The 14,364-nt window shown below is 39.9% G+C and overlaps 1 protein-coding gene and 1 non-coding gene across 3 annotated transcripts in view; both read right to left on the bottom strand.

Moving 5' to 3' along the window:
- Nucleotides 1-14,364, bottom strand: part of LOC101741374 (phosphatidylinositol 4-kinase beta) — a 59,625-nt gene that overhangs the window by 9,802 nt on the left and 35,459 nt on the right. For both annotated transcript variants that reach the window (XM_004922881.5, XM_012697292.4), the window contains exons 4-8: nt 9,394-9,660; nt 7,089-7,241; nt 5,211-5,444; nt 1,082-1,260; nt 404-515 (exon numbers count right to left, since the gene is read on the bottom strand). In XM_004922881.5, the coding sequence (XP_004922938.1) occupies nt 404-515; nt 1,082-1,260; nt 5,211-5,444; nt 7,089-7,241; nt 9,394-9,660 (945 nt within the window). The remainder of the gene's footprint in view (nt 1-403; nt 516-1,081; nt 1,261-5,210; nt 5,445-7,088; nt 7,242-9,393; nt 9,661-14,364) is intronic.
- LOC119628979 (U1 spliceosomal RNA) lies at nt 4,677-4,838 on the bottom strand. Its single transcript, XR_005245071.1, has one exon. It is a non-coding gene; the product is annotated as a U1 spliceosomal RNA (small nuclear RNA).

Here is a 14,364-nt window from a genome sequence, read left to right on the forward strand (position 1 = left end):
AGGTTGGTGATTGCTGACACAACAGCTTTGATTGTACTGTCGTAAAAAAAAAGATAAAAATATATCGTTTTCATTGCGCGCAATGAAACACAAAATCAGCTCGCCCTTGGAATTACTTTGTGTTACATTACCGGTTCACAAAATATGTAGCTACTGAAACCCACGAGTATGCTTGTCTTCGCTTAGTAAATTAATATTAGTTTCTGTTCGCTTAGAGCTATTCAAACAAAAAAATGATAAGATAAAAAATGATTTTAATTTACTATTACATTTCACTATTCTCTTTTGTTTTCAGAAAAACACAAGTGGAGTTATGGTTACGCTTATCTAATTGTGCATACCATATTAAAATATGTTTTAAATAATAATGTTTTAACAAAGCAATGTACAGAAAAACGTTTACTTTGAACGGTGAACTTTCGAATCCAAGATTTTTCGGTGACGTAGAGAATATGAACCCGAAGTCGATGTGGATTATGTGACCTTCGCTGTCCAATAAGATGTTTCCGTTGTGCCTGTCAACAAAATGATAAATCACTTTAATATTTCTACGTCCCATAAGTTCCTTATGGGACGTAGCCGAGGGGTACCCTGACCGGGAAAAAACGTCCGTAACGTAAGATTTTATTAGTAATGTACACAGTGTACGACTTCACTTTTTATCAATAAGAAAATCATAATAAAAAATGTATACCCGAATAATTATTTTCTTTCTACCTCGAATAGAATTTAAAATTAATATTTTTATAATAAGGAACTTCGTTCCTATCCGGTGTCCCAAGACACCACATATCTTTTTTTTAAACATGACACTCATGAAACTCAGTAGGCTGTGTCTGTGAGTTAATTTACTCGTCAAGCCCTTCGTCAAGTTCGCAAGCGACGGGTTCGACGAGAACGATGGCAGGTGCTTGAGGTACCTAAAACGCACCGTTTACCATTCGGTCCGCAAGATCGGGAATGAATTTGACGCTAGAGGCGCTGCTCAAACTGCATACAAATTTGAGTTAACTTTTACGCTATCGAGAACGTTAAAAACTCGGCACTAAGCACAGCGGTCTATAGTGCTCGAGGTGCTTACCGGTCCTTGAGTTGCAGCAGATAGCTGGCGAGCGCGTAGGCGGCGACGGATTCCACGAAGTTCCTTTGCGCGCGCAGGAAGCCTTCAGAGGTGGGCGCGCCGTGCTCTAGCTGTAGCCACGCGCGCAGGGACTTCCCCGACTGCTTCTTGATCTGGTGCAGCGACACAGAGTTCAGCACCTGCCAATAAACATCTTCATTATATTCACTGGTCGTAGGACCTCTTGTGATTCCACGCTGGTAGGTACCAACACCCTGCCTATTTCTGCCGTGAAGCAGTAATACGTTTCGGTTTGAAGGGCGGGGCAGCCGTTGTAAGTATACTTGAGACCTTAGAACTTATATCTCAAGGTGGGTGGCGCATTTACGTTGTAGATGTCTATGGGCTCCAGTAACCACTTAACACCAGGTGGACTGTGAGCTCATTCACCCATCTGGCAATAAAAAAAAATCTTTACTAGCGGCCCGCTCCGGCTCCGCTCGGATCTTTAACAAAAATTTCAACGATATTTGACGTTGTTTTATTTTTTGTTGTCACAATGCTTTTGTGAGGTTTAAATTTGTTGAATTGAAAAGAACTTTTATTTAGTGTTTAAGAATATTAAGTAGTTTAATTTCGTCATCAGAGTTTTGTAACTGATTAAAAATATTGAACAAGTTAATTACCTAAACGTAAGTACCTACCTAACAACTAAACAGTGCTAGCCCTATCGAAAAACTCTATTGTCCCCGTACGTGACCCGATTCACCCCAAAAGCCAAGGTGGATCAGGTCAATCTAGTTTTTTAAGTGTTTGTGTGTATTTTTCAATGAACTATGTATAATAATGCATCGTATATGAAAATTTAAACCGCCGGAAACATTTTTATCTCAATTTTATTGGTATAACCCTAAGAAACAACGCTGAAAATTTGTGTTGGGATTGGAAAGCGTCCCGATTCCCCCCAATCTATTGTAATACACAAACTCTTCTACACGGTTTTACATACGTATTAAGTTCCACGGGGGTTCGAATGCGCTGGGTATTGCTCCTCTCAATGCCATTGAACGTGATAAGGTTATTTACCTATTGTTCCTAACTCGCGATAATGAAGCAATATATTTAACATAGCCCTTATATTTAATCGGCTGGCTGATAATATCCACCCACGTCCCCACCTACGTGACGTCACCACTGAGCTCGCAACGACACGACCTTTAAGCCGCATCCGAAGAGAGCACCCTGTACGTGGCGGCACAGGGCGGTGTAACGCCGGTAAGAGTAACGCCATCTATCACCGAATACCCGAACGAATATCGAAGGATCTAGAACGCTCGAGAAGTACAACGTCATCTATTGTCAGATAGCGGAAATACACATCGAGAGTACTCGACTTGTGAGGAATATTCTCGATAATTCTAGGGATGTGGTATCGGCTTTAAAAGCGTTGCAGAGATGGCGCGCAGTCAGTTAGTAATCGGATTTACTCGAAGCGAAACAGCGAAAGAATCACCTGAAGAGAAGCGGAAGAAGCGAATTGAAAATTTTAAAGCGTTTTTGAAGTTTGTTAAGTGTTCTAAGTGCTAATACAGTGTTAACTTGCATTTCGGTATTTTTTTTTTATTCATTGCCCTTGTAGGCAGACGAGCATACGGCCCACCTGATGGTGAGTGGTTACCGTCGCTCATGGACTTCAGCAATGCCAGGGGCAGAGCCAAGCCGCTGCCTACCGCTTAATACGCTCCATAAGCCTCGTTTGAAGAAGGACATATCATAGCGCTCGGGAAACACCGTGGAGGGGAGCTCATTCCATAGCCGGATGGTGCGTGGCAAAAAAGATTTCTGGAAGCGCACTGTGGATGACCGCAGTGGCTCCAGGTAGTATGGATGAACTCTACTCCGGTGGCGGGCGGTGCGGTAGTAAAAACGAGATGCCGGTATCATCTCGAATAATTCCTCAGAGCACTCCCCATGGAACATACGGTACAAAATACAGAGGGAACCGAAGTCCCTCCGCAGACCCAGATTGCTTTGATGGGTGAACGAGCTCACAGCCAACCTGTTGGTAAGTGGTTACTGAAGCCCATAGACATCTACAACGTAAATGCGCCACCCATCTTGAGATATACAGATATACAAGAGGTCCTACCACTAGTAAATCCCGAACCCCAGCGCGTAACAGTGGGAATCCCCGCGTCCGTAATTATCCATGTTCACATTCAATCTCGTGTCGTTCGCGTCACGTTTCGCGAAGCCTCAGCGTGACGCGTACCGTTCGCATTAGACACGAGATAAAGTTCGACGTCACAACAATACAGTATCATTAGTCACGTGGCTCGGAACGGATGTCTGCGATATGAAAACATTCGAAGAGATCAAAGGGCTATTACTTGTTAATATGTTTGCAGCGACATATTAAAATGAAGTTTGTTTTTTGTTTTTCTTTGCTTAGATGTCTGGTCGAGCTTACGGCCAAACTTACGTTAAGTGACTACGGAAGCCCATAGACATCAACAACGTAAACGTCACTAAGCTTGAGACTTGAGGTCTAGGACAAATTAATGGTCTGTTCTGTTATAAAAACTTATTTGAAATACTTATACGGTTTCATAACTATTTATCCGCGGTGATTTCTCAACTATTTATCAAAGGCAGTATGAGTTGAATTACATTTTTATTGCCTTTAATATCAGGCGAGCATACGCCCTCTCGTGGTATGTTAAGTACGCCAATAGTAACAAAACAGAAGACTAATAATAATATTACATACATATACAAACACATATGCGGTATATATATTTATTTTTTATTTTATTTATTTTTTTAAACAATCACGCCACGTTAATTGGTCCCGTGATAAGTTCGTAAAGAACTTGTGTTACAGGTACCAGATAACGGATATAAATGTAAGATTTTTATTATACACATACATATATTTAATAGATATCCATAACCCTGGAAAAGACATTTATATTTATCATACAAATATCTTCCCTTGGCGGGATTCGAACCCGCGACCCCCTTGTGTAGTGACCATGTCACTTACCACTACACCAGACGGCCGTTATATATCATATAATTGTCTTATGCTGGTGATCCTAATGAGGATATCATATCAAAGTAATAAACTTAATAAAGTATTATTGGTGTTTTAATATTTTTGCAATTTAAGTTTTCGAGTTAACGGACGTGTTGTAGTGTAGGTGACAATTGCGTTTTTTTTTCTTTTCCTATTAATGCTGATAGCCTAGATTGCTATTCCAGCTACAGTCGGAGAGGTAGGTGAGCTCACGGGGCTCTAACCAGAGGACGTTACTAACACTAGCCCTAGCAAGAGCAGTGCTTCGCAGAAGATCCGGCCAGAGGATTGCGTTCCATACATAGACTTACTGGTGGTAGGACCTCTTGTGAGTCCGCACGGGTAGGTACCACCTCTCTGCCTATTTCTGCCGTGAAGCAGTAATGCGTTTCGGTTTGAATGGTGGGGTAGCCGTTGTAACTATACTGAGACCTTAGAACTTCTATCTCAAGGTGTGTGGCGCATTTACGTTGTAGATGTCTATGGGTTCCAGTAACCACTTAACACCAGGTTGTGAGCTCGTCGACCCATTTAAGCAATAAAAATAAAAAATGTGTGTGCAATTCACACACGGTAGAAGTGGAACTTATTAAAAAAAAAGAATAATCGCAAGGGTCAACCACTCCGCAGTGCAACGGAGCAGCCTCACCCTGAGGGAACCGCCTGCATGATCACGGTATCCCTACACCAGGTAAGTATGATTAAGCAAGAGAAATACAAGAACGTCTATCAACTGTTTAACATCTCGTCACCGCGATTCAGGAACTGTTGAATTTACGTGCAGCGGACATATGTTGATAACAAACTAAATAGAAATAAAAGTATCTCAGGACGCTCCGAGAGTCACGACAGCGCGCACGGACGTCAAAAACACACTGAACTAGTTGGGGACGCGAGACCCTGTGGAGCGCTTCGTGATTTGTCGGCGCCGCTCGGAGCCGCTTCGGCAAGCCAATCGCGGCACACTAATTTTTTCGTTTCTTTTCATTTCGTTTCATCGAGTTTATAATCACAACGATTCTAAAGAAGTTTCACTTAAAAAAAAAAAGAAGTAACATGAGCAATACGGACCGGTTGTATGAGTCCGGTGTCGCGGCCCAAACACAGGATCTCGTAGGGGCGCAGCGCCAGCGGCACGCGCTCGTGGCGCCAGATGGCGGTGAGGCGGCGCAGCAGCTGCGCGGCCAGCAGCTCCTGGCGCAGGTCGTCGCCCACCTTCACGATGCAGCCCAGCAGCCGCCAGCCCGACAGCGCGCCGTACGGGGACATGGCGCGGATGCGGCACAGCTTGCTCTCCCACGATTCCTGAAGATCAACCATACTGTATTAAGACTCCACTTTTTTTTTTACAAAATATCTGACGTGTACAAATCAAACAATTCCTGGGAACTAGAGGTCGCCCAACGGTCGAAATTCGATCATAATTATTAATAAATTATAAATTTAAGCATTATGGTTTTTTTTTCTACCTGAGCTGATAGCTTTGAGAGGCTATTTCAGCATAACCTTAACTAGCAGATGAGCTCACGGGGCTCAAACTTGACGACGTTGCTGACACGAACCCTAGCAAGAGCCGTACTTCGGAGAATCTACCACCGGATCGGGAACGCGACACACTGAGAAGATCCGGCGAGAAACTCAGTGGGCTGCGTCTGTGTGTTTACTCGTCGAACCCATCGCTTGCGACGAATGGAAACATTTTGTATCCCTTTTTACGAAAATTGCGCGGACGGAGGAGTATGAAATTTCCCACACTTATAGAGAATATAGAGAAGGAGTGCAGAATGTTAATATTTTTTTAAATTATGCCTAAAAATACATGAAATCAATAAAAAAAACATTACACACACTACCATGTATTTGACGCACACGCGCATGCATACTATTTATTTATTATCATACTCTTGTTTTTGACGTCTGTGGTCAAATTGAGAATAGATTAAATACCTATTGTTTGTCTTTATTAATATTTTTCTATAGTGTAGTCTTGGCGAAATTTGTGATTATAGAAGTATAATAGTTTTTGAAAATAGAATCATAATAGTGTACGAGCTTACAATTCCAATTAATTATAGTCGAATTTCGACTACTGCGAGACCTCTAGTTCTAATTAAACAGTAAAATTTCGTATTTTGTACCACGAGCTCACACATCATTATGTCATTTTCGTTACGCTCAATGATCGCTGTGAAATTTTAACGTTACGTTCTTCGTGATTTTTTATAAAGATTACTGAAGATTTTACTCATTAAATCTTTGTCATCGGAAACAAAGAATCGGTTCGAATTGCACATTCGGAACACAAAAACACGTGGTCACATAATACATATTATATATCGAATTTGTAATCGATTATGCAGTCTGTATTCAAATGTATTATTACAAAAGTTATTTTCCTTGTTTCTGGAATGAAGTGGAAAATAACACTACATTGTTATTATGTATTACGGACGAACAGAAAACCTCGAATGAGCAAAACACAATATTATTTTTACTTAAATCACGTACAAACCTTATCTTTATGACTATATACTGTGCAACTGAGATTTAGAAGTCTCGTCTCAATGTGGGTAGCGAAATTTATGCTGTCGATATCTATGAGCTCCGGTAACCAATTAACACCTTTAAGAATGTCTTGTGAGTCAACACGGGTAGGTACCACCACCCTGCCTATTTCTGCCGTGAAGCAGTAATGCGTTTCGGTTTGAAGGCCCACCCTTTTACTGTACCCTTTGTAACTATACTGAGACCTTAGAACTCATATCTCAAGGTGGGTGGCGGCATTTACGTTGTAGATGTCCATAATCCTCTGATAACCCTTTACCACCAGGTGGGCTGTGAGCTCGTCCACCCATCTATGCAGTAAAAAAAACAAAAATATATCAATCGGGAGCTAATCCAGTCGTCTAAACAACAGAAAAGAATCAATTAGTAGGGAATGTACTGCACCTTAAGTGCGGTAGCGGACGGATCGGCGGGGTCGTGTCTGAAGGTTTCTGCTTCTGTGGCGTCGACCAGCCTCCTGCGCACCTCGCCGGCGACCACGGCCACAGACTCGCGGCTGCCGCACGATGACGTGGACAGAACCGAAACCGCCGAGACCTGCGCAAACAAGAAACCTTTTTTTCTTTCGGTCCATGGGCCGAACCTACTACGAGGTCCCCGCGCCTAGAGTGCGCGCGGAGCATGTGGGACTGATCCACGACTGCGGGACCGCGGACCCAAGGTTATTTTCAGGGCCCTACAAAAAAGAAACCCTACGTCAAATATTTTTTTTCTCCTACCTATGCTGATAGCCTTGAGAGGCTATATCAGCGTTACCTTAGCGTGTGGGTGAGCTTTCAAGGCTCAATACGAAGGTGTTGCTAACAATGGCCCAAGCAAGAGAATCGCAGAATCTACCACAAGATCGGAAACACGACCCACTGAGAAGATTCGGTGAGAAACTCAGTGGGCTGTATCTGTGGGTTGATTTACTCGCCGAGCCCTTCGTCGCTAGCGACGGGTTCGGCGAAGACGGTGACCGGCTATTATTTATATGAAGGGTAGAAATAAGGAGCACCATTTGTATATATTAAATAGTGTCCTCTGAAAGGGAGCCAATTAAGCGGTAATAGGCGGTATAGTAAGTGGAATGCTTTTAAAAACAGTGCCATAAACTACCACACTTAGATCTGTTTAAAACTGCTATATTCATACCATTTCCACTTCCTACACTAGCACTATTTCGGTGACTCTTACAACAATAGCTTGCTTTTTACAGGTAGACACTTTTTCAACATGTCCCCTATACAAGTTGGTGCTCCTTGCATCTACCCTTCATAAATTATTTAAAGTTAAAACTTTCTTGGCACCCTTTTATAGTTTGAAACGGGATAAAACGAAAGGACGATATTAAAGAGAGACAAACATATACCTTTATGGCATTTAGCCTGCGAGAAAATGAGATGAAATACTTGATGAACGTTTTACTTCACGTTTTGTTTGTTATCGATAGGGGTGAACTAGCTGACAGACCACTAGCTGTTGAAGCGGCTTGAACTCAACGAGTAATCAAAGAAGATACGAGTTGATCTTCAGAGCCGACCTCCCTGGCGTCATTAAGAATGACAATCTCATAACGACTTTTTCGCGCAATAAAACTGTGCGCAGGCTCTTTCTTTCGTGTTTTGTCTTTAGCGACCATATTGACTATAACCATCTGTTTGAATAATCTAAAGCACTATTTTATAGGGCTGTCTTTCACAAGTTTTTTATTACTGTTTTATCAATAGCAATGTACCACTAAAAGTCGATTAACTATGAGCACCCTTCATCTAACTCAAACAAAAAAAAATCAATTTCCAGAATAATGCATGTACGTTCAAAGTTATTGAGTAGTTTGGTAAATTAATTATGATTGATTCGTAGTTACGAATCGATTTAATTGTGTGTTCTCGTAAAATTAATTTGCCATTGTACGTAATGGTATTGTTAGTGATCTAATAGATGCCTTAAGCGTTATGCACTAGTGTATAACACAGAAGCGTTTTCATCTTTCATTTTAATTTCATTCGTTTAAAGCTAAATCTACTCATTATTATATAAATACAATTTCTAATGATTTAATTCCTCCACAATTACATAACGATTTATGGTAATGAAAGCGGATCTGTTTAAAAATATCTATGTGCATATTAAAATTTTATGAATGTGTTGATTTAATACGAATGAAACTATATGAAAAAACATAAAAGAAATTACATTATTATAATGATGTTACTAAACTAAAAAGTCTGATTCGCTTACACTTTTCTTGGCGATTTAGTGAATGACTCGTCAAAACTTTTGAATTAATACACTTTCACTCGGCAGGCGATGTGTGTTTAAGTCACTACCGTAAAAACTGAGTTCTTAGAACTCAGGTCTCGAGATGGGTGCCGATATTTACGTTATAGATGTCCATGGGCTCAGGTAACCACTTAACAACGGGTGAGCCGTGAGCTCGTCCACTCGTATTTATCGCTGTCAATCGCCTGCCTGACGTCAACCCTCCTTGGAAATGCTTTTTTTGGTAGATTGGCCGCTACCAGTCGGGTAAGGCGCTGGATATTTGCATTTAAATCCCCCTGTCGCCTTTTACAACACCCCTGGGAAGATAAGGGGGCGGAACTATTCTTAGCCGGATCCGTGCGGACTTACCACACCTCATAAGCAATATAAAAAAGCCAGATTAGGATCGGAGGTTTTGTTCTCGTGTTCTTAAAGTACGTACCTGCGACACGCTGTCGGGCGCGGGCGCTCTGTGGTCGTAATGAGAGCTGAGTTCATCGTCGTCATGACTCCAGCAGTCTCCGGTGTCCACGTCGTCCAGTGCCGAATACAGGGAGAGCGCAGGCCACTCAGGCACGAGGTTCTCCTCACTCTTCGTATGTCTGATGGGGGGAGAGTGGGGAGCTGGTGGCGCTGGAGGCAGCTGGCGAGGAGGAAGAGGCTCGTGCCCGTCAGTCTCTAGTACCTCCACGTACATTATGTACGGAGCCTGTGAGACAAATGTATCAATGTAATGTATTCAAATAATACAAGCCTCTGGGTCTGCGGAGGGACTTCGGTTCCCTCTGTATTTTGTACCGTATGTTCCATGGGGAGTGCTCTGAGGAATTGTTCGAGATGATACCGGCATCTCGTTTTTACCATCGCACCGCCCGCCACCGGAGTAGAGTTCATCCATACTACCTGGAGCCACTGCGGTCATCCACAGTGCGTTTCCAGAGGTCTTTTTTGCCACGTACCATCCGGCTATGGAATGAGCTCCCCTCCACGGTGTTTCCCGAGCGCTATGACATGTACTTCTTCAAACGAGGCTTGTGGAGAGTATTAAACGGTAGGCTCTGCCCCTGGCATTGCTGAAGTCCATGGGCGACGGTAACCACTCACCATCAGGTGGGCCGTACGCTCGTCTGCCTACAAGGGCAATAAAAAAAAAATAAAAAAAAAAAAAATAAAAAAAAAAAAACAGATAATTAGTTTATCATTCATCTTTTACAATACAGACGTGTGACCAAACTCACGGCCCACCTGGTGTTAAATGGTTGGCGGAGCTCATGGACGACACAACGTTAATATATATAAATATTTATTCTATGATTAAACAGAACTTTGTCTGTATATTAAATACATTTATAAGAATTGTTATAATTTCTTTTTGTTTTTTGCTTAGATAGTTGGACGAGCTCACAGCCCACCTGGTGTTAAGTGGTTACTGAAGCCCATAGACATCTGCAATGTAAATGCGCCACCCACCTTGAAATATAAGTTCTAAGGTCTCAGTATAGTTACAACGGCTACCCCACCCTTCAAACCGAAACGCATTACTGCTTCACGGCAGAAATAGGCGGGGTGGTGGTACCTACCCGTGCGGACTTACAAGAGGTCCTACTACCAGTCATTTACGAAGAGACGTCATTGCCTCGACCACTAATCTTCGATTTTTTACATGTCTATTTTTGCGTTTATTTGAGCATCGAACAAGGTGACTAGAGTAAAGTTTTTGTGCGTAAACAGTTTTGATTAGACTTTAAAATTATTTCAAATCAGCGAAATTTAGTTACATAACAAATTAGTGAATCCAAATTTCTTAACTTTCTTAACAGCTCAAATTCCGCATACATACATTCATAGCATTATTTAATCAAAATCCAACGCGGCTAGAGCCTTGGTCGAAATTCCCATATCTCCTTGGCAACATAAACAACTCACAATAAGCAACTCTAACAAAATTAAAAACAAACATTTCTTATTTATTTCTCCGTAAAGCCATTGAATAACGTCATAATGATAGTAAAGATAAAATACTTAATAATATTAAGCTATCGCTAGAATGTTACCGGTTTGGAGACATCTTAGATAATTCGATTATTTAATACGAGTACAATGAATCAATTAAGCTATTATACTAGATCGTGTTATTCAAGCAAATAGTTTTATAATATGTATTTGAACCTCTCTAAGGCTGAATCTAGAATAGACAATATTCTATTATTATAATTTTTACTTCCCTGTTTTTTTATAGCAGTGTTAATGAGCATAAAGCGGATTTTGAGTTAACGGTTCGTTTGAGTGACACAGGGATGTCTATAGTGTATTTAGTTCTGTAGAGTTAAATTTTCATTCGGGTTAACCGAAAGTTTCACATCACTACCTCACTGTAAAACAAAGTCGCTTTCTCTGTCCCTATATCCCTATGTATGCTTAAATCTTTAAAATTACGCAACAGATTTTGATGCGGTTTTTTTTAATAGATAGAGTGATTGAAGAGGAAGGTTTATATGTATAATAACATCCATTAAATAGTGGAGAAATCAATAATAAATTACAGTTTCCGAAGCGAAGCGACGGCGGGTCGCTAGTATTAACTAAAATAACTAACTAATTCAAAATATCTCTGATTCAATCACAATTAAATTCATGTCGTTTTAGAAAGAAAAAAAAAGGAATACGGATTTAGTCGTAGCTTTAGTTCGAAGTACCTACCACAGTTGTTAACCCATTGCGATTTATTGATATTATAATATCGCTGTCGTAATTTATATACTTTAAAGTAACTAAAACAGTCAGCTTCCGATCATCTAAGTCTCACTTACACTTTAAGAGACTTGTTTTCAAGCCAGATCTATCGATAAAGGTACAGCTACAATTAAATGAGCCACATAAACTTTTTAAAACTGATTGTTAATGCATTTTTTACTGCCCTACGACTTAACAGATTACTGATGATTAATTTAAAACATTATTAATGTTGTCGACGAGATACTGCACTGACAGGCTGTGCATTATGAATACAAAATATGCACACAGAACAAACGATGAATCAACTTTCACAGTTCCATCTGGTGCGTCTCTCGAAAACTTATACATAAATATAAATAATAAATAATAAACATTTATTCCAAACACAAATTAAGTACAAAAAATAAATAAAAAAGATAACAAAAATAACGAGGCTTGGATGATGGACTTATGATAATATTAACAGCAATAGTATATCTACATAAAACATTTATTAAAATTACTCTATCGGAACCGACAGACGTTGTCCTGTGAATGCATACACAAAAATTCATTCAAATCGATTCAGCCGTTTAGCTGCAGTATAGATAACCTAGATACCGACTGCAGCGCCATCTGCCGGACTGATTTGTGAATCTAAACCATCCAGAGCGCCACGCAAACGCATACAAAAAAAATCATTCAAATCAGTCGAGCCGTTTAGGAGGAGTTCAGTGACATATACACGTGCATTAGAATTATATATACGAAGACTGACTGACATAAGATATATTAAAAATTAAAAAAAAAAACAAGAACAGAATAAAACAGATGATGTCATCTATCTGTGTTAGAATTCATTTGATTTGCTACTTAATTATGAAATTCCTAACGCAGTCAATTCTATCTCGATCATTATCTAGTGCGAATAGCGACCTCGCACTGGTGGATACTACTGTCATTACTAGATCTGCCGCGATTCAATATTGCATTTCACCTTTTTTACACGCTTTATATTAGCTTCACTTGTATGTATGTTTTTATGTTTGTGACCCACTGTAAACGACCAGATTTCATTCAAACTGTAGATTTATCGAGGACCGATGACAATACACTAATTTGATAAGATTATTCCATTATTCAATTTGCAAAATAAGATTTTTGCCAATTTACATATTTTTTTAGGATTGTAGAGCACCTGCTCATGCCTGTGAGTTCTGATGAGCGAAACATCAACAGTGTGTACGTGATCTAAACTGTTGACAACAACTTTGATACGTCACTATAAAGTTTATTCGGAATACAAAATATCAATTAGTAGAACATCGAATCGAATAAAAAACCGGACATTTAAAAATCGAGTTTCTCGAGTAATAGACTAAATTTAAACAATTTTTACGGTTTAATCTCGTATTTATTATTGTCATTAAATTTTTTCCAACGCTTCAAATACTTTATAGTTTTTCGTGTGCACGGCGGTCAGTCCGTCAATGAAAACTAGTTTTAATTACAAGGTATTATGTTAGAAATTCGCTTAATGGTACTTCGTGGTACGTTACACGTGCACACATCACGCACACATCGTATAGACAAACCCATGGAAGGTCAGCCTCGGTTAATTAACTTAATAAATGACTTACATTCCGAACATTCCCGAGAACATTGATATGATGAGATCATGAAACTATTTTGTGTGGCTAGCTAATTATCTAGCGCATTGGTTCCCAAACTTTGTACCGCGCGTGAACACCAAGGGTACTCAAGAAAAGATTTATTTGATATTGTCACAGAAACCATGAAGAGATATTTGTTTAATGATTTCAGGGTAAAATTAACTAAACTTCCTATTAAACATAAAAGAAATATATAGAAAAAAATATCTAAACAGTTTCTTTCACCCCAATAAAGGCAATTGAGAATGAGTGTTATATTTGCCCTACTTTCCTTCATTTCTTCAAACCCTTTTAAGGCTACGCGTTAAAGGCTATAGTCAATAGCCGATAAGGGTGCCGCGGCGAAAAAAGTTTGAGAAGCAATGATCTGAAGCGGATAATTCTACCGAGTGTTAATGTATATAATGACACTGCAATCCTTGATAAGAAGCGGGCCCGTCTCTGCTACATGCGTTTCTATTTGAATAATGGAATAACGGACATTCCAATATTGTCTCTACTGCAATCGGCAACCACTTTTGTCAGGTGAGCTCATCTAGACAGTTAGCTACTAATAATATTCCACATTTTACCGCGATTGATAACAATCAACGCCGAAACCTTTGACAAAAACATGAAACGTACTAAATATAATTTCATGAAATCTCCGTAACCAGAATCTAAAAGGGAACAAGCCATGATTGACCTAGTGCAGGGGTGAGCAACTTTTTTAATCAATGACCCCATTTAAACATAGATGAACTCTAATTAATCATTTACAAAACTTTATCTTTATATATAAAAATGAATTGCTGTTCGTTAGTCTCGCTAAAACTCGAGAACGGCTGGACCGATTTGGCTAATTTTGGTCTTGAATTATTTGTGGAAGTCCAGGGAAGGTTTAAAAGGTGAGAAAATATAAAAAAAGCTCGGAATTATATAAAAACAAACAATTTTGTTTTTCCTTTGATGTGTCTTTTATTTATCGATTGAGGCACTACGAAGTCTGCCGGGTCAGCTAGTACAAGATAAAAACAAACAAGAAA

Source organism: Bombyx mori, chromosome 9, assembly GCF_030269925.1.
Source record: "Bombyx mori chromosome 9, ASM3026992v2".
In the NCBI taxonomy this organism is placed as follows: Eukaryota; Metazoa; Arthropoda; class Insecta; order Lepidoptera; family Bombycidae; genus Bombyx; species Bombyx mori.